Here is a 21,338-nt window from a genome sequence, read left to right as displayed (position 1 = left end):
GGCGCGTTGGGCCGGGAGGTCCTGGTGGGCCGGGACGAGTTGGGCCTGGTGGTCCTGGAGGGCCGGGACGTGTTGGGCCAGGTGGTCCTGGTGGGCCTGGACGCGTTGGGCCGGGTGGTCAGGGTGGGCCGTAAGGTCCCTTTGGTCCGGGACGGTCTGGGCCGGGTGGTCCGGGAGGTCCTGGTGGTCCTGCAATAATATTTTAGTATCTTATCTTGATAAAAGCATGTTAGCACTACCTTTAGGTCCTTTAGGTCCTGGACGATCGGGTCCGTTGGGTCCGGGAGGTCCTACATTGCAAAATATTGTTATTAAATATCAAGAATACCGCAGTATAGCCCTTTTTTTAAATCTTTGACTCGAGCGCGCTCACTCCAAACATACCTGGTGGTCCGGGAGGGCCGGGTGGTCCATTGGGTCCCTTTGGTCCTACAAATATTAAAATATATTTGTAGTTCAAAATGTACCTTTACAGAAATTTGCTAGAATAACTTACCGCCTGGTCCGCCGGGTCCCTTCGGGCCTCCGGGTCCGTTGGGTCCAAAACCTCCGGTACCGCCGCCATCTCCATTGCCGCCCTCACCTCCATAGCCGCCCTCGGGTCCGATTATGTGCACATATGGGGGAGCTGGAGGTCCAGTGGGGCCTTCAATATGAACATATTTACCAGAATCATCATGATAGTACCTTCCATTGCCAACACCTGCATCCGATAAATATCGATAAATATTAGCATAGAAAGGAAATACGTTTTTAGGAGTTTATTGCTAACTTACCGCCATAACGTCCGCTATCAGAGTTACCCCTATTCTTACCGTTTCCTAGAGAAAATAGAGGATAATTCAATGCAAAATGCAAACGATTAATAAATGTTTCATAAAAGTGATTAAAACTGAGTTGTTTTTTTTTTTGTATTTCTTTTTTCAACTAGTTAATTTAGCTAGAGACTAACTACGATAATACGTACATAGTTACAACTACTTGGTACTACTAAGTACTACAGGGTACATTCAAATAAGACTGGACAACTTAAGATTAGGTCAAGTGCAAGGTAAACCGAAACCAATAAACAAATTGTCATGCTAATTAGAGTTAAGTTGGGGGGTTTACACTTAGTAAGTAGGTTAAACTAAGACCAAAATTAGTTGTTTGCCAAACCGTTAATAGTTAGTATCATTGCAAAAGCGTTTTGTATGTGGGCGTGGCAATGTGCAGTGTGTAAATACTTGACAAATGAGCCGAGGCAATCAAAAAGTGTGCGATCTGAAGGTGCGAAAGTATGTGTGAGTGTGTGTGTGGGTGTGTGTGTGTGTGTAAAAGAGAAGTGAAGATCTCGTGCATGAAAGCAAGAGAGTGAAATAACGTGTTGTGAAGTGACTGTGAAGTAACTGTGATTTTTTGGTGCATGGTTTCTCAGTCAAATGCTGGACTGAAGAAACAAAAACAGTGTTTGCTCGATAACATGTTGGATTTATCGATTGTGAATTTGATAACTCGTGCAGATAGTGACATAGACAGACAGAGAGAGAGAGAGAGTGATATAGATATACAGATAGAAATTGTGAGAAAATAAAGAGAGAGAGTTCGATATATATTTATATATTGCTTGATTGTGCGCTCATAGCATAAGTGCTCTAATAACGATAACGATAACGATAACTAAGGGTGTTTTTTGGGGGATAGGTGCCCTAAAGTTGCCCTGCAGTGTGTGTTTGTGCGTGTGCCTGAGATCTTTGACTCTTTGCATTTGAAATAACAACAAAATAATATTTAAGAAATAGTATATTTATATGTGTGGGTTTTTTTTTTTCTTGGCTGAAAATAAACAAGAAACTGCTTAAAATAGATCATAAGTTTATATACATTAGCGTAATTTAGACATAAAAAATATATAGAAGTTTTTAAAACAAACTTAGAACTAGGCCGACGAGCAGACGAAAATTTGAACAAACCGTCGAAGCAGCAAAGACAAGAGACTTTAAGAAACTGAACAACCTTAAAGGATAATTTTATTCCAGAGATCCTTTAGAGATCTCAGAGACCTTTTAGAAATCCCAGAGATCTTTTAGAGTTCCCAGAAAACTATTAAAGATTAAAGAGATCACTTAGAGATCCTAAATATCTTTTAGAGATCTTAAAGACCTTTAAGAGATACCAGAGATCTTTAAGAGATCCCAGAAAACTTTAAGAGATTCAAGAGTCCCCTTTAGAGATCCTAAATATCTTTTAGAGATCTTAAAGACCTTTAAGAGATACCAGAGAACTTTTAGAGATCCCACAAAACTTTTAAAGATTAAAGAGATCACTTAGAGATCCTAAATATCTTTAAGAGATACCAGAGATCTTTTAGAAATCCCAGAGATCTTTTAGAGATCCCAGAAAACTTTTAAAGATTAAAGAGATCACTTAGAGATCCTAAATAACTTTTAGAGATACCAAAGATCTTTAAGAGATACCAGAGATCTTTTGGAGATCCCATAGACTTTCAGAGATCATCTAGAGATCCCAGAAATCATCTAGAAGTTCCAGAAATCCCTTGCGGCTTGGTCAAATTCTTGAACTGCACGTCGACGCATTACGAATCTCAATTGATCTAACCTGATGTGTAATCGATGGCCCCAGGAAAACCGGTACTGCTGTGCGTATAGCTGCCCGAGTAGGCGCCACTGTGATCGGGCTGATGATGATCGCCAAAGCCGCTGCCTGGACGACCACCGACACCGGTAGCGACATTACCACCATGACCCGGACGGTTGGCATCACCACCGCCTGGATGATAGGCATCACCGTTGCCGGTATTGCCACCACTGCCAGGACGATAGGCGTCACCACCGCCTAGAGGTCCAGGGCCGTTGGCATTACCGCCGCCAAAGCCGGAACCTTGACCAGGACCATAGGCGCCACCGGTACCAGGGCCAGAGCCTTGACCAGGACCATAGGCACCGCCAGCACCAGGGCCAGAGCCTTGACCAGGACCATAGGCACCACCGGTACCAGGGCCAGAGCCTTGACCAGGACGGTAAGCACCACCGGTACCAGGGCCGGAGCCTTGACCGGGACCATAGGCACCGCCAGCACCAGGGCCGGCACCGTTACCAGTGCCATAGCGATCACCACCACCGACACCAGCACCACCACCTGGTCCGTAGTTATCGCCACGTCCAATATTGCCACCAGCACCGCTGCCAGTGCTATCGCCATCCCTATATACCGGTTTTCCTGAGGCTCCGCCTCCCGCGCCGACTGGTCCGGGAGGTCCAGGAGGTCCCTTGGGTCCAGCTGGTCCCTTGGGTCCAGCAGGGCCATTGGGGCCGGGTGAACCCGCTGGTCCGAAACCGCCATTTGGTCCAAATCCGCCATTGGGACCAAAACCACCGTTGGGTCCATTGGCTGCGCCATTAGGACCAAATCCACCGTTTGGACCAATTGGTCCATTATTGTTTCCAAATCCACCGAAACCTCCCTCGGAGCCAACAACATGCTTATAGGGATTCGGATCTGGCGTATACTGTCCATTATCTGAAACACAAAGTTATGAATCCTTTCCAACACTGGACACTCGGCCAAGTCTTAAGCTCACTGCTATCGCCAGGTCGAAGGGCTGCAACCGAATGGAAGGAGGGCGCCTGATCGCCGGGATGCGCCTGATCATGGATGTGTCCCTTATCGGTATCGAATAGACCCTTGGGTCCCTGTACGCCCGGCTTGTGTATGGGTAGACTCTTCTGGGCCTCACCCTTGAGCACGGGTATGTTTGCGGCAAAGTGTGTGGAACCCGAAGTGCCAACGTTCTTGTTCTTGTTCTTGTTCTAGAAATACGATTGAGTGTCTCCATGATCTCGCCACTCTCAATATATTATTTATCTGTCTTACATCATCCACCAAAAAGTAGGGTATATCATGAACGGCACCGCCCTCGAACTTGCCACAGCCTTCGGGGAAATGGAGTTGATCCCACGGCAGCAATATGCCTGGCTCGGACGGTCCGCCTTGCGTCTCATTGTACCGATCCGGCGGGAAAGTTTCCACGGGCTTTTCCGGCTCCACCGTCCGATAGCCGTGCACATCGGCCACATAGTGTGTGGCACGGAGCAGATGATAGGGATCGATTAGGCCATAGCAGCCATAGGTGACGCCATCGGGACCACGCGTCTCGTGATGGAAGTTTCCGGTCTTGCCCACATCGTAGCCATAACGATAGGCGTCTGAGTTTCAAGTCGGTTTTGGTATTGTTTTGGTATATTTTTTTTTGGTAGGATTTTTTTTTGGTATATTTTGTTGTTTGTTGTTGGAAAGGGGATTTTTGAAAGATAATGTTGATAGAGTATAACTTTTGGTTTTTGTGTTGTATTTGTAATAATTTTTTTTTTTTTTTTTTTTTTCTTTGGGTGTGATTGATTTGGAAAATTGTGCTGTGATTTGTACTTGTTGTGGTTGTTGTTGCTGTTGTTTCGACCTGTCTCTAAACTGCCTAACATCAATATATATAGCCTGCTTTTAGGGCGCTGCAACTGCAAGAGTTTAGGCTAATACGATATACGATTTGCCTACGACAAGGAGTTGAAATTTGAAATAGAGAAAATGTTTTTTTTTTTTTTTTTTTTTGGTGTATGTGTGTTGTTGGTCATTTTTCAGGGAATATACTTTTGGGTTTATGGGTGAGAGTAGAGAGTATGAGTATGCGAAGCCTTTTTTTTTATATTTTATGTATAACTTCTTTCCACTAAGAACAAAATAAATACATAAAACTATATATAGGAAATATATATATAAAAGATACAGTGGAGACAGAGGTTGATTGATTGGTTGATCGATAGATTGATTGTGTGTGTTTATGTGAGAGAGAAAGAATAGAGAGTAGTATAGAGAGAGAGAGAGAGAGAGAGAGATAGAAATAGAGCGATTTTTGTTGATTTTTGTTGATTTTTGAGCATATATATTTACAATTTTTGAGTTTTAGCTACGACGCAGACTACGATTTCTACGGTGAGTTTAGTAAAGCTGAGCTACAGTGGAGCATTGAGGGGTAAAATCATAAAACAACTACAAATAGATAAATGTTGTTGTTGTTTGTTGATTGATTGTTGTTTCGAATGTTTCGATTTCGTTGAGGAGGGGGATTAATGTGTAAGTCTTGACCTACAGGTAGGGAAACCCAAGACAATAACTTAAAACAAAAGTGGGAAAAAAATCAACTACTTAAAAACAAAACAAATTACAAATACAAATTGATCTACTTGGTATTAAAATACGGTTTACACAAAAAAATAAATAAACTAACAAACTGCATGAATGGTGCGCAAATATAATAGATTAAGTCGTTATGAGAAATAGATATAGAGAGAGATATATATATATACGATAAAACGATGATACAAATTTCAAAATACTAATATATTACAAATAACATTTATGTGAGAAAAGAGAGAATTTCGATAAAGATTTTTTTTTCATTTTTTTTATTATTTTGTATGATATTTTTTTTAATGTGAGATTAAGCAATGGTATTAAACAAATTGTTAAACGTCATTACTTACTTGTGTCAAAGTTTGAGGAATAATATTGTTGATTCGTTGTCTTTTGATCGTTAATATCGAGAATTAGACGTCGATTCTCTGCATCAAATTTGGCAGAGTAAACGCATTGCAAATAAATGCAAGCGACGACCTGGAAATAATATTTAAATAAAGCATCAATAAAAGTTATTAATTTAGGTATTTATTGACAAATTTAAATTTTCATAAAATAATAAAAATTTTAAATTTAATTAAATATTCCCAATTATAACTTAGTATTAAACTTAAGGCTTAGATTAAAACTATACTATTTTATTTATCTATTTTTATTAACAGTCAAATGTTAAGAGACAAATGAAAGTCAAAAAGATATGAATAAATCATAAGGAATAAATTAACAAACAAATTTAAAATGAAAAAGTAAATAGAAAATGTAAATTTAAATATTCAGCTTTAAAACTATTTTTGCAGCTCAGAAAAAAAATATATTTTTTATATAAAATTTGTATGCATCATTTATTTAAATAAATATAAAACAATTTTAATATAAATTTAGATTTATATTTATAATATATTATGTAATAATTATTTTTAAAAAACTGTTCGTAGTCAAGACACACCCACAAACTTTTGCTTTTCATTTGGTATTGACTTAATTTACATAGTCCACAGAGATGACTCAAATAAGATGCCTCTACTCAAGGCAGTTAGTCTCATTTTTTTTTGTCGTATTGTTTTTGTATTTACGTATTCAAATCAGCAACCATTTAGATCCGGTTCGATACGTTTAGTTTGCAAAAAAATAAAAATATATGTGTCCAAAAATGCCGCTCTCATGGGCTCTGCTAAAATGTCAAAGGCGTTTCTATATACAGTATTTAAATCACGGCAAGAATTTTAGTTTTCAGTAGATTTGACTCGTCAAACGTCAGAAGATGACAAAGTTGAAGTCGAACTGGATTTTAAATTTTATTTTAGCTGCACCTTTGTCAATTTTGTGCGCATTTGTCGCAAGCAAATTGCTCTGCGTCACCTGTAGATACATTTGTATCTTTTGGCTGCATCCGAAAGTTACGCAAAACCAAAAAAAAACCAGTTAAAACTCTGCTGACAGCTATGCTCAATTAGCTTAGTTTTCAGCCCCGATTGACAGCCAAATAAAAGTTAATTGAATAGCATTAAAAATTTCTATTAATTTGACTGCAGCCATTCACTTCTTAGACACTTGAATGTGGCTTAAGAATATCTGCTATTACGCAATCTTTTGGATACGAATGAATTAAAAACAAAAGCTGTTGAATATTAGCATAATACACTCGCAGCAAGTAGATTAGCATATATACTTAGTTTGTGGACTATAAGTCATTTGAAGTTCCGGCAATGATAGAAACTTCCTTATAACAAAACCAGTTCCAAATTCTTGACAAAAACATATCCCAAATTTAGAAATCATTATGCAATAATTCTTAAATATGTTAGTTTACTAAAAGAAAAAGTTAACGCTATTTGGCCTTCAACATTAAGGTAAATAATTAATTGTTGACGAAACGAAAACTTTTAAAACTATTTGTCTTCCTGTCAACTTTAAAGTTTCAAAAATTTTAAATTAGTTTAAAATTTAATTAAATTCAAATTTTTTATTAAGTTACAAAAACTTCACCATAATTTTAATCAACTGCTTTAAGATGACTTTAAATAAATTTATAAATACCCTAATTCATTTATGTTAAATTTTAAGTTAAAATTTTGATCATTTTCTTTTATTTAGTTATTAATTTGTAAAGTTTTTTTAATGTTTAAATTGAGAAAAAGTTTTCTACATTTATTTTAGGCTAAAATAATATTTATTTAATATATTTGTCTGCTGTTTTTCGTTGATGCCTACTTAATAAATAAATATGCATTGTAAATTGCATTTTATCTAAACGACTTGTGACTTATGTTTATTATAATATTATAATCTCTAGACAATGGCTCTTAATTGTCAGGCTTAACGCATTTTAAGGGCCATAAATTGATGCCAAAGCGTCGCATTTGAATTGCGATAAGGTCAATAATTGTATAGCCATGGTATATTAATAAAATATTGCTTATATTATAAATATCAACATTAAAATTTTATATGAAGGAGATTCAACCGTTGGACAGTTTATTTGTCTATTTATTTGTTCGGTAGCATCGGCCCTCAAAGATAGAAGAAGACTTTTGCACCACAATGGCCATTGGTAACTCATTAATGCAAATTGATTTAATGGCCAACAAACGAGGCTCGAAAAACTGCGCTTTGATTGGCAGCCTCAAGATTCCGGACTTGTTGCAAAAAAAATATTTTATTAAACAATTTATGCAGCTGCCATTGAGGCGATTTTGCTGGTGTTGCTCCAAAAAATCCACACATTGAAAATCATATTTCAAGTCTTGTTTCGATATGTATTTTTCATTTATTTATTGCAGCTGCTGACAACAAAGGTCGCCCTGTCTTCTCCAGTCTTCTCTACGCTTCTCTAGTCTTGTCTTCTCTTGTCTCTGGTCTTGTCACCCACATAGCAAGCAGTAATATTAACGGTCTCTATCTCCGTCTCACTCGCTCAAGCTATTTGTCTTTGTTTGTTGTGCGTTGCACGCATGATTCAGTTGCAACATTGACCTTTTTTACACCCCACAGTTAGTTTTATTAATGTTGTGACTTCAAAACTTTGGCAGCACCAAACAAAAAAAAAACTTTTCATCAATGCGAACAGTTTGTAAAATTTTGAAAAAATTTTCGAGTGGGTTTTAACTGCAAGTAAATTAAAAGAAGCTAAATAAAAGACAACAAAATTGGTCTAGACTTGTTGCTGAAATTTAAAAAAAGCTGTAAGACTAGCAGATATCCTGTTAAAAGAATATATATTTTTAAAAGTTGAAAGCCTAAAGAAATAGCAGAAATAAAATTAACAATAGTGTCTAACTAGGAAATACCCTGTATTCTATTTATCAATTCCAATCTTCATGAAATAGATTTCTACTATTTTTTTTTTTTTGTTTAAACTGCTTGTTATTATTATTTTAATTAATTAATTTTTGTTCTATAAATGTTTTTTGTACTTTGAATGTATTTCATAATTTAATAATTTGCTTTCTATCTATTTTAAATTGCATTTTCTTATAAATATATATTTTTTCCTAATATTTTTTTTGTTTGGTGAATTTTAGTCTACCTTAATAAATGCAATAGATTAATTGATCAGCTGTAGACAGCTTCAAACAATTTTAAGGTCACCTTTAATGAACCAAAGTCTAATTAATTTTATGAAATATATTTTTGTTTAAATTCCTTTCAGGCAGCTGTAAGAAATATGCAAATGGCCAAGCTGATCAGAAATGGCAAATAATACAAATTACAGCATTTGAGATGAATTGAACACAGCGGGATGCTAAGACAAACCCTGAATAATTATTATTATGATCGACAAACCCTCAGATGTGAGTATTTAAATTTCTTATAATTGAGACAATTAATTGGTCTGCCACGCCCATAAAACAGTCAAAATACCACCCACATGTGAAATTGCCTAACATTGAGAGCATTTCATCAGGGTTAAAGACTAAATTCAATTGATTTTACTAGTTTTTAATTAGTTATTGGCAATTGGCATGCCTCAAATGTGAGGCAAGACACGTCTAGTCAAATTGAATTTCAAGCCAAATCAATTATATTGACAATTTGAATAAAACACTCGCCGCGTTGCCAACTATTGCGAATAGGCGGCTTTTTAAAGTTCATACATGTGTTATGTGTTGAGGTGCGTGCAACAACTGCAACGTCAGTGGCAACTTGCCGCTCGTATATCATCTGCAAGTTGCATGCGAGCTGAGTTTGAAATGAAGTTGAGCTTTGAGTTATGTATGACCATGGGCGTAGTCTGAATGGAAATTTGGGGAGGCAAAAAAGTTGTTCGAATATCCTGTGCGTAGACAAAATGGTAAATAAAATTGTAAATTTTTTATTATATCTAAAACAGTTCTTAAGCAACAGTTATGCCATATCAAAATATCATTTGTAATAAAAACTATAATATTTTTTGAGTATGCGATTATATTTTATATTTACAGACACATTTTTTAATTATGATGCTTTTCTGCCTTGTGTAGCTATATAACTATATGCCAAGCATTGTCCTAACTGACTAACTGATCAATCTGAAGACAAACCTTAAGAACTAGAGGGCTCAAATAACTAAAGCACCTAGTGAAAGCTCATCTATACAAATAAAAAATGTTTCCATCAGCTATTATATAAAATTCTGGGTATTAGCTTCATAGTTACAGACAGAGTATATCATTTAAATATTTACAGTGTATAAATATAATTTAAAAATATTTGACTGATTTTATAAATATATTTTTATTTTTTTTTTTTCTTGACAGCAAAATTTTCAATAATAAACAATCTAGAGCACAGTTTTTAAATTAAAACTCTCCCTAAATTTCTCCTTAAATTTTATCAAAGACAAGAAATTTTAAATTATTTTCTATACATTTTACATCAAAATATCTTTGCTGTAGTAATTAAACCCCTAAACTAGACATTGAAATACCGATCCATAGAGTAAAAAATCAAGATATATAATTTTGAATAAAATATATATTAAAAAACCGGATTTAAAATAAAATTTGTATGCCATATGTTAGCTTACAAAAGTTTTCTCTGTTGAAGCCTTTTCTTTAAACATTTTCGTTTTGTTGGAGAATTCTTAAAAATTTGACTAAGAAATTGCTGCAGTATTTAAGCTGTACACTGAAAAAAAAGACCAACTTCTACAATCAAGAACATTCATCTTAAATGTAAATAATCTTATTTTAAGACCAAATTACTATAACTAAGATTATTAATCTTAAAAATCTTAATATAAGAATATAACTCTTTAATTGCTAGGAGATTGAAAACGAAATCGTGGCTATTTATACTTAGTTACTATTCCGTATCAAACAAATGGTGGCGGCGGCTCGAATCCCACTCGTAACAAATTAAAAAAACATTTATAAAATTACTAAAACTTAATAAAATGTAAATAAATTATTATTTAAAAATAAAAAAAAATTATAAATATAAGAATAATTTTTATTTAGTATATTTTTTGATTTCAATTTTAATTTATTCTTAAATAAATTTATTCTTAAAATAAGAACTTGGTCTTCTTTAAAATGTTCTTAAAATCAAGATGTGTTCTCTTAAAACAAAAATCTTAGTTCTGAGATTAAAATCTTGATTTTAGAACATTTTTTTTTTTTATCAGTGTAGGGGAGAAGGTTGCTCCCCTTCCCTGCACCTGTCTACGCCCCTGTGTATGACCCAAAAGTTCTGGCAGCCTTGTCGCTGCTGTTGCCGCTGTTACTACCCCAAGCAACAATAACAACAACAACGAGAACAACAACAACAATAAGCCATGAATCTTGCATACTTTTGCATAAGATGTCAGACACATGGAGAGACAGCTGGGCGGTCTTACAGAGGCAACCGTCGCAATTCATATAGATAGATAGCATATATAGATATAAATTTCTAAATATATGTACTATATTAATCGAGTTGTTCGCACGCACACACTTTGTTTACATGGCAAGCTACAACTTCAACATAATCATCGTAATCATCGTCATCTTCATAATGATCATTATGAGTTTGGTAATCATCGTTATCCAAGGCATGCCCGTTATGAGCCAAACAGGTTTTAGCCACGATTTCGTTTTCAATCTCTGCCATTTCGATTGCCCTTTTCTTTAGTATATTTTATTTTCGTGTTTTTTTTCTTTTCTTACACCTCAAGGTCAATTGGCATCTTTGGTGCACGCAAAAGACAACAACAATAACTGTACGTAAAAATAATAATACATGTTTTATCATAAAATGCAACTGCTTTGGGCGTAGTTTTGACCTTAATCGATTGACTGCAGTTTATTTAAAAATAATATCGTTCAAGCTGCAGTTTCTGAATTCGTTTTAATATTGTTGCATAATATAAAATAAATTTAAATTGATGGTGAAATATTTTTTAAAAAGAAACAAATATTTAAATGAAGCAAACCGGCAACAAGTTTACCAAATAAATATTTATGTATTAAACCTGACTTTAGTTTGACTTCCAAGTTCTAGACATTGGCCAAAAAAACAAGAATATCCAGAACTGTTCGACGACCTTTTTTTTTGGATTTTCCAGTTAATCCAGACACTGATTTAATTAGCGCAGAAATTTGTTTGTTTGACTAAATCAAGAATAGCGCTAATGAGTTCATTGATTTTAGCCACAGACGTCATCTTGATACAGTCGATACTCTCTTAAGAACATTCATTATTTATAAAGCAGACAACTCATAAATATATCTAATCTTTATCTCATTAGCCAAACTGTCAGAAAATCAAGAATTCAATTAATTGCTGCAATAACAGTCAACTAATTAAATTTAATAGACCAACTTCAAGCTGACATCATTTCTATTTTATATAAATATATTTTTTATATACATTTATATAATTTTTAAAAAATACTTTTACTTTCTTTCGGCGACTTTTGACATTTTCAACAGTCACATTTATCAAATTCCACTTGTTTTGTGTATCGTTTTCATTTTTATTTAAACAAGAAACCCTCAAGATTTAAAACTCCTCACTTCACTCGGCGATTCTTCAAGCAGTTTCGTTTTTTTTTTCCGCTTCGACTATTTGCGGTTTTGTGATATTTTTTTTTAGATTTTTTTGTTTGATATTATCGCTGCTGAATCTTTCAATAGCTAATTTGCATTTCTAGATTTTGAATTATAGATATACTGTATCGAATTTAGCCTGTTTGCCTTTCAAACAAAAAATGCCTCAATGGTTGATTTAATAAGCCAAGACCTTTAAAAGCATCTTTGTTTATTTCCTATTGAAAGTGAAGAAATTGCTGAGTATTTCACTTAATAAAAGTGAATGTGTTTTAAGAACTGAAAGTGAATGCGCTATGAGGTAATCAATAAAAGCTATTGTTATCGAATCTTAACTCAATTTTATTAATTTATTAGACAACAAAAAAATCCATTAAAAGTTGCTTTCAACTTGAAAGAAGTTATGCAAATTTAATGGCTTAAAGTCTTGAGAAATGTTATTATACTTAAAAATTAAATCGCAACTGTACTTTAATTATTTAATCAACGAAAATTTGTTTTAAACTTATTTTGTTATAATTTATTAATATTATCCTTAAATATCTCTTACTTAGGAACCGATAAAAACTTATAGCCTTGTTATCGAAATTTTTCGATTAAATGGCAACTGTACTTAAGCTGTTTGTTGTGTGCAAAATGTCAATGTTGCAATCGAACGACATTTTTATCGATATTTTGTCAAATATTCAAGTCATTTTCTGACTACATTATATCTCAAGAAACCAGCTTGAAACTGCCAAAAAAAGAGAATTTATGACTGTGAAGAAAACTGTAAAACGCAATCAACCGTTTAACGCCAACATTTAATGGCTTAAAGAACAGCATTTTGACGGTCAGTTTATATTGGGCCCAAATAAAGGCTATAAAACTAGCAGCTCGTCTTCGAGTTATACGTTCAACTATTTGTCATGCCAAACACTTGGCCAAGCCAACTTTTGGTCAACACTTTTATGACTCACACATTGTGTACTTCAACAGACACAGATACAGATACAGATACATTTGGAGCTTGATATTACAAGAATTTCTGAGCAGATGCCACAGAACTCGGGAGCCTATCTAAATGCGAAATCTTCAAGTGCAACGAACACAAAGACATTCCCGACTTTTTAAAATTCAAGTGTCAACTGCAAATACGAGCAGAAAAAAAGCACTTTCTTTGCTACAACGAAGCAGAGATACTCTTAATAACATCACAATAAAGAGTTATAAGATAAAAAATAGGCGAACTGAAACATATTATCCGGATGAATGGAAATAACTCAGCTAATCTAAGAGCGGGTATATTTTTAAAACAGAATAAACTACGAGAATATCCATATTAATTACAGAAAATAATGTTGTTTTTTAATTTTGATAAAAATAAATATTATAAAATAATAGTTACAATTTTATACTTGAAAATAAAAGTTATTTTTAATTTTTATTTTTAATAAAATTGAAAAGAAATCTTAAATTCACATAACATAACCATAAAAAATTAACCAAAAAATAACTGCAGATGTTTTTTTAGTATTTTCTGGTATTTTTGAAATGTGTATTAAGTTTTTATTTGCAATTTTTATTGTAAAAAAATGGAAATAAGAGTAATTGTATGATTTTTAGATAAAGAGCCAAATTTAAATATTATTTCAATAAATTTATTAGCTAGAAAAAACTTTAAATATAAGTATTAATTTTTTAAAGTAATAAAAGAAAAATTTTTTATATATTTAAAAATAAGAATCGTGACGTTTTCAGCTTGAAAGCATGTTCTACTATTAAAGTTAATTTACAGCGTAATTTTGGTTAATAATGTGAAAGAAAAATGCCAAAAATAAGATTAATTATTTCCTTAGTAAAGTGTATAAGAAGTCTGTGATAGGAAGCCAAGTTGGCAGAGAGCAAACAAATTGGCCAACACGTCGTGTACGTGTCTGCAAGCCATGTCCCAAAATGTGGCCAGGGAGACAAGACCAAGAGCAAATGGCTTAAAGACGAGCACAGAAATCTTGATAAAAATAAATAACAAAAAAAAAAATAAATGCAAAACGGTTCAACTGTTTGGGGCATGCCTAACCTCACAGCGGGTCAAGAAACTGTGGCACGTGTGACAATGCCAAACAAAAAAAAATAAAAATAAAATAAAATAAAACGGTAGTCACTTTTGCAGGTGACAAAAGAAACAAACCCAAAAATCTATGCAAAAAAAAGGTGTTGACTCTGATGTATATCAGAAACGCTTAGAGTCTCATTACGACACCTTATTTCTCACTCTGTTTAATTTGTCAATTGTCTGTCATAAATTTTGGATTATTTTCCCCTGTCTTTTACTGGACCAGCAGTCAATTTGTCAAACATCTTGGGCACTTTTGTTTTTTGTAGTACTACAATTATGGCAATTAGCATTGGTAAGCGAAAAATCTGCTGAATTCTTAGCACAATTTCTGCGGTTTCTTAATAAAAAAAAGACCACTCAAAAGTCTGTGGTAACGCGTCGTGATGTGACAAAAACTAAACCAATAATTGTACAAAATTATGAGAAATATGTCAAATGTGACATTTGGATATAGATTAAAAATACTAAAAATGAACTGAACTAGTTAAAAATTTGAGATATAAGAAATTGAAAATGCACCTAGGCTTATATTTAAGTTTAGTCCAATTAAAACTGATAATTTTTGAAAGTACCGAACAGATAAATTTGTCACAATGTCTAAACTATAATTTCTGATAATTATAATCATAAACTCTAACTTTTTTGGTTGATTATTAAATATATACTAACCTAGTATAAATCCTATAATCACATATTTCTCATAAATCAGACCGTAATAAAAAAAACACTAATGATTATATTTTTGTCATCAAATATTTTTTAATTCTGAATCAATTTTCGACAGAAATGGTTAAAAAATTAAAATTGTTGAAGATGAGTTATTTCTCTAAATTCAGATATTTCTATCAGAATCCAAATTGAAACTTTTGAATTGTTTATTAACAACGCAGTTTGGCTAATTTGCATTCGTATTAAATTTACTAAGCAATGAAATAAATACTAAACAATAGCTAAATTATTCACTTTCGATCGAAAACGAAATAAAAACAAAGATTATAACCAAGTTTAATGACAATCTGCGCATCTGCTTTAAATACAAGTAAAAAGTTTTATGCCAAATTTATTTGCTGTGAATTATTTTCTCACTTGAATTTGTTTTTTGCGAATTTTGGCATTTTTGTCAGCTGACGCAAAAATGGGGAACAACAAGCCAATGATTAGCGACTGGCATTCTGAGAGAATTGCCAATAATAAATATACTAAAATAGCAGTAAGAACATGTATATTAACTAGGCGAAACGTTTTTTTATTTTTTTTTTTGCATAACTAAAACAAACAATACTTGAGATTGTTGAAAATCACCGGCGTTTTGTTTGCTAAAATGCCGGTAATTATTGCAAAAAATTTTATATACGTAGAATACCATAAAAAAGTGAGTAGTTAAGTATAGTTAAAGCTTGACCCGGATCTGCTAGATCAACTGGAAAAAAATATATATATATTCAAAGTAAATTCTGCTAATAAACCTACTAATTTTGATAGCATTTTGAGGAGACCTCAGCCTTGGTATTCAGGCATTTCTAGACAAACGCAAAACTTGAACTCAAATTTCGATTATTTATTTGCATTTCTCATTTACCAATACTACCAGTTTTATTTATTTTTTTTTTAATTTTATTAGCTAAGCGCTAAGTGTTAATCTGTACAAGTACAGACGGGAATTTTGAAATTTCTGGCCATGACTCAAGACCAAATCTAACGGTCATTATTGCGTTCAAACTCGTAATAATAGAAGTAAATTAATTATGCGACAGATTTTATATAAATTTTACAGTTAGAGCCATTAAAATTTTACAGTTAAGATAACTCGAATTTTTTTGCAAATTTACTTTTTTTTAAGGTATATTATAATATGCTAATTAATTTAAATTTATTACACTCACCATGCATAAAACTGCACGCGCCATTTTGCAACGAATTTATTGAGAATTGACACAAGAAACGCCAGCAATTATATATATTTATTCAGTAACTAAAAATTCCAATCTTAAAATATATAAAGAAAATTAAGAAAAAGTTTTTTTTTAAAAATCAATTTTCATATATTTTGCACAAGCACTGTGATTTTTTTTTCGAAAAATATATATATATTTATAATATATATAATTTTTATGGTCCTTGTGGTTAGTAGAGTTTATTTTATTTTATTTTTTGTGATGTTGAATTTCAGTTGGGCTGGTGTTTGAGTTAGGCGTTGTTCACTGTGTTTACTTGGGGGCAAAAGGGAGCCTAACTAGAGCTCATACCGTGCTGACCGATGTGGACGAACTGAAGATGAACGCAGCCCGTCTTTGCCATATAAACAACGCAGCTCAGAAAAAAAAAACATATACCAAAAAATAAAGCAGCAAAAAATCAGTTAGTTGAGAGACAGCTCCACACGAATACATGGATACATTTCTGAGTATTCATACAACCGCAAAATGAGTTGGGGAGCAGCTTCGGTGACAGTTGATTGTCAGCGTCTCTGTATAAAGTGCGTGCGAGTGTGTGCGAGTGTGTGTGTGTGTGTGAGAAACAAGTTTATTTTTTTCGTCGATGAATTTGTTAATTTATACGGCCAAGAGTAAAGATGAGCTTAACTTAGTTGCAGCTGGAACACACTGCGTATACTCAATAAATTGTTGCTGCTCTCTCGCAAAGAAAGAGACAGCGCTACTGATCGAGAGCGCTCTCTCTCTCTCTCTCACACTACTCCTAGTTTACTTTGCGTGCTTTAAGAATTTAACTTCACTTTCAAGTTGTTCTTTTTTCGACTTTATTTTTGTTTATTAAAATTTCAAGATTTATTCATATATTTTTTTTTTTTTGTTACTCCTTTTGTCTTTAATTGAAAATTCGGGTTTTTCGTGTTTAACAAAATACATAAATTTTTTTCTTGACTTAATTCTGAGCAACGAACTTAACGAAAACTGATCTATTAGCAATAGATAGTAGCTCTTCTTGTTCTACCAGTTATTGATTTTTTTGGAGAGATAATTTGAATAGCAAACTGCAAACACAGTATTTTAAAAATAGTTGCTTAGTTTTATTGATTTAATTAATGCTTACATAATAGCAATTTTTTTAGTTTTTTCGATTTTTTGATAGTGCCTGCAGAATGCGAATTTTTGATTTCCGTGTGTATTAATTAATTCAGCGCGGCATAATTAAAATAAATTACCAGCTATAGATCACAATATGTGTGTACATTTTCGACATTCGAGACGAATCGTTTATAATTTCATTATGAAATCACACGGTAGCTGAGATCATATGCTATATAGGAAATCGATTAAATAGCCTAATCTCAATCACAAACTTAATTCATTTGGCTTAATTGAGACACCTTGTTGATCCACGACATGCTTCCGTTTGATGATCCGCTTAAGAATTTACAATTTAGAATGTTGCACAATCTGACATTTACACACATTGCGCATACGCAACGTTGTCTGTCGCGGATTTGTAGCTGTCACATTCACATTTGGCAAAAAGGAAACATTTAACTAAGTTTGATAAATCCTACAACTAGTTTCTGGTAGTTGTTGCTCTTGAAAACTGCAATTGACACAGTTTAAATGCTGTGTGTTTCACCTCTTCGTAAACAGGATGAAGCTAACGACAATGCTTAAGTCAAGGCAAAGTCAACCAAAGTATAAAAAACCATAAAAAAAATAAAAATTCGAATACGCATTCGAGATACGCAGCATGTAGCGCCTTTTAGCCCAGCACAGCTGGCGATTTCAATTGGTCTGCTCTCTTTGAAATCGATGTCTCGTGGGTTTGCTTAAGATATGATAAGCCATACAGACAGCTGTGGTGCCCTACACTTAAAATAAAAACTACACATATATAAAATAAGCAGGAATCATAATTTTACCAGACTTTAAACTTGCATAACTTTGCCAAAACTTAACCGATTTTCATGGGAAATGTCAATTTGATCTTTATTTGGTCTCAAAATTGATTCTGCATCTAAAAAATATTAACTTAAAAAAAAAATTTATTTTGATATTTTTTCCAAAAACTTCATGTACTCCCCCCTTTGACTTTTTGGAAAAAATTTTTTTTTCAAAATTTAAAATATTGAGTTTTCACTTTTAACCAACTCCTGGTGCCCAAATTAGTGTAAAACGACACTTTAAATTTGATTCTGAGGGGATTCTTTTTTCTGTAAAAAATTATGTCAAAACTGAGAAAAATTTGACTTGTAAAGCTGTCAGTCCTATGACTTAGCAGACTTTAAATTCTCATTACTTTGCCAAAAATGATTTGATTTTCAAGCAGAATGTCATTTTGGTCATTATTTGGTTTCTTATTTGATTCTGCATCTATAAATTATTAACTTTAAAAAATTTTTAATTTTCGATTTTTTTTTCCGACAACATCAAATACTTTGACTTTTTGCAAGAATTATTTTTTTCAAAATTAAAATATATACTTATCAATTATATTAATATTTAATATATTTAATAGCCATTGAAGTTCCCTGCTCATAGCTCTTGAGTTTAGTTAAACCTCTTCTAGTTTCTTATCGAAGTGAAACTGAATAATTTATAAGACACTTAACCCTCCACAATTTTAAATATACTCGATATTCTCTTAAGCTCTGTCATAAAAAAATAATGAAAACAAAAGTGAAAAATTGAGCCTTAATGCGTATTTAATGCATTTTCGGTTCGGTATCGAATATGTAAATGCATTTTTGACAGCATTCCATTGAGCCAAAATATATGGCAAAAAAAAAACAAATATTATTAAACATAATTTGCAATGCAATTTGTTGGCAAAACCCCCATATATGAATGTAATATCGACCGCTGTGAAATGTTAAAAAATACTATAATATAAATAAATATATTTCAATAATTTAACACAATTTTTTTGGCTGTAAATTGTGTGGTCAGCCCACGCAGCGGATGATGATGAAAACTTTGTTGAAACGACCTTTGATGAGAACAAAAGCACAAGAGCAAAGTCGAAAAACAAGTTGAATATTTATAATATATTCATAAACTATCAAAAACCGAATTAAGGCTGACAAATACGAGTTGTATCTTTACCTTTTTTAAAACAGAGTTTAACCCAAAATCATATGCGAGTATTTGCTGAAAAAAACTGAAAATAATCAGCAAAGAATCCATACCGACTTCTTTTCCCCATTGAATTTCTCGGGTAAGTCCGTAGATCTTGATCTAACCAAATTGAGAAAGCCTGTAAATTGCAATCCAGTTGAAATATCAAAAGTCAACGAAACTGAGAGCTCTGACTCAAAAGCTGATGACTGATCCAATCAAAAAACAACAATGAAAGTTTATGTTTGCCATGCCGAAGATTTGATACTCTTGCAGTGCCCTGTATACAATTTCGATCCATTATATCTATAAGATCTATATAATATTATAGTTTGATTTTATCAAAAATGAATCAGTATGTAAAAGATAATACTAAATACTCAATTTGCGAGTTTGATTGATTTTATTCAAGAAAAGAAAAAAAAAATGTATTCCTAACGTTGATTTTCGATCTATAATTTTTATTTGATATAGTTGAGTGATTTGAGCAAAATTTAGTCAGGATGTATAAAACAACACAAAGGGCATATATTATCAAATTGTATGAAATATTTAAAGAAATCGAAAAAGTTTTTCATACTAGAAGTCGATTTTCGACAGATCGTTCCTATGACAGCTATATGATATAATGGCCTGATTTGAATCAAATTTATGTTTCGAGATGTTTGTTAAGATATATTACAAAGCAAAAAATTTGTTCATACCAAAAGTTGATTTTCTACGGATCGTTCCTATGGCAGCTATATGATATAATGGCCCGATTTGAACCAAATTTGGTTATCATGTACAAGATTTTACCAAATTTATATTTCGAGAAATTTTTTAAGATATATTACAAAACAAAAAACCAAAAGTTGATTTTCTAAAGATCGTTTCTAATAGAATTCCAATTGACGCTTTAAATTTGAGAGACATAGTCTTATCGAATCCGCTGCTCATTATGTTTATAGTATTTTAAAAATAACCATGCCTTCTTCAATAGGTTACAAAAATTGTAAGAAAAATGACAGTACCTTCTGTAAGGGTATAACAAAGTTTAGTCCATCAATTTAAAATTTAATACGCTTTCCTGAATCAGAAGGTGACCTGTCTTACAGACATACTCGCATGTTACTCGTACAAAGTCCCTCACAATTTCTGGGCATGAATCATCGCCGTTTCCTGTGCGAACAGCCTGTGACATGTATTGACCTTGTTGCAGTCTGCCAGCATCCATTTCAGCTGCCGGTTGCATGCCTCGTTTCCGAATGCTTATGTAAGCTTATCAGCATCGAGCTCATGCATAAAGTTGAATGACTTTCTCGACTCGACTCGACTCGAGTTCAGTTCAGTTGACTTAAGTTTAACTGCAGCTGGAGTGAACTTGAGGGGTCGTCGCATACTCGACCTTGAGCTACCAATATTGCAGTTGGCTAAGAAAAAAAATATGTAGATAAATCAACTATAAAGTTGCGCTTGGCGTTCTTGCTATCATCATGGGTATTTCCCAGGCGTGTCGTTTAATTTCACGACTTTAATCAAAAAAAAAAAGAAAATAAATTAAATGTAATCCTTTAATGTCAGCAAATGTGAAAGGCAAGCAAACTCTTTTTTTTGGCTTTTATCTTTGTTTTCATCTGTTTTTCGTACTCATAATGAGTTCTTGAGTTTTTCATTCAATTACAATTAGAACAGAAACAAATGATGTCATATTTTTGTATTCCTCTAAATCATATTCAGATTCTTCATTAAAAATGCATTAGCGAAATTTGCAGAGCGTGAATTAAAATTAAAATCAAAATAAGCCTAACCCTTGGCCAAATGTTAAAAGTGCGTGAGAATTTTAAAAAGACAAATCTAACAAATCTAACAAAATACGTGTCGTTTCTATGGCCAATTAAAATTAAGATAATGCTGAAACAAATGACAGACCTGTCACAAAATGACAGTCAACTCAGTTGGTCGAATGTCAGCTTATCAATGGTATCAGAACAACAACTTGTT

The 21,338-nt window shown here is 33.1% G+C and overlaps 1 protein-coding gene across 1 annotated transcript; it reads right to left on the bottom strand.

Moving 5' to 3' along the window:
* Positions 1–6: 6 nt before the first annotated feature.
* On the bottom strand, positions 7–16,284 carry LOC117787526 (glycine-rich cell wall structural protein 1.8). The gene is made up of 10 exons (XM_034626072.1): positions 16,182–16,284; positions 5,538–5,667; positions 3,874–4,205; positions 3,581–3,809; positions 2,599–3,519; positions 777–821; positions 497–703; positions 385–429; positions 240–290; positions 7–189 (listed from the first exon to the last, which is right to left on the bottom strand). The coding sequence occupies exons 1-10, from the start codon at positions 16,203–16,205 to the stop codon at positions 119–121; spliced, it is 2,055 nt and encodes a 684-aa protein (XP_034481963.1). The 5' UTR covers positions 16,206–16,284; the 3' UTR covers positions 7–118.
* Positions 16,285–21,338: the final 5,054 nt, after the last annotated feature.

Source organism: Drosophila innubila (genome assembly GCF_004354385.1).
Source record: "Drosophila innubila isolate TH190305 chromosome 3L unlocalized genomic scaffold, UK_Dinn_1.0 0_D_3L, whole genome shotgun sequence".
Lineage (NCBI taxonomy): Eukaryota > Metazoa > Arthropoda > Insecta > Diptera > Drosophilidae > Drosophila > Drosophila innubila.
Note: the sequence above shows the minus strand (reverse complement) of the source record. Positions and strands in the feature narration are given on the sequence as shown.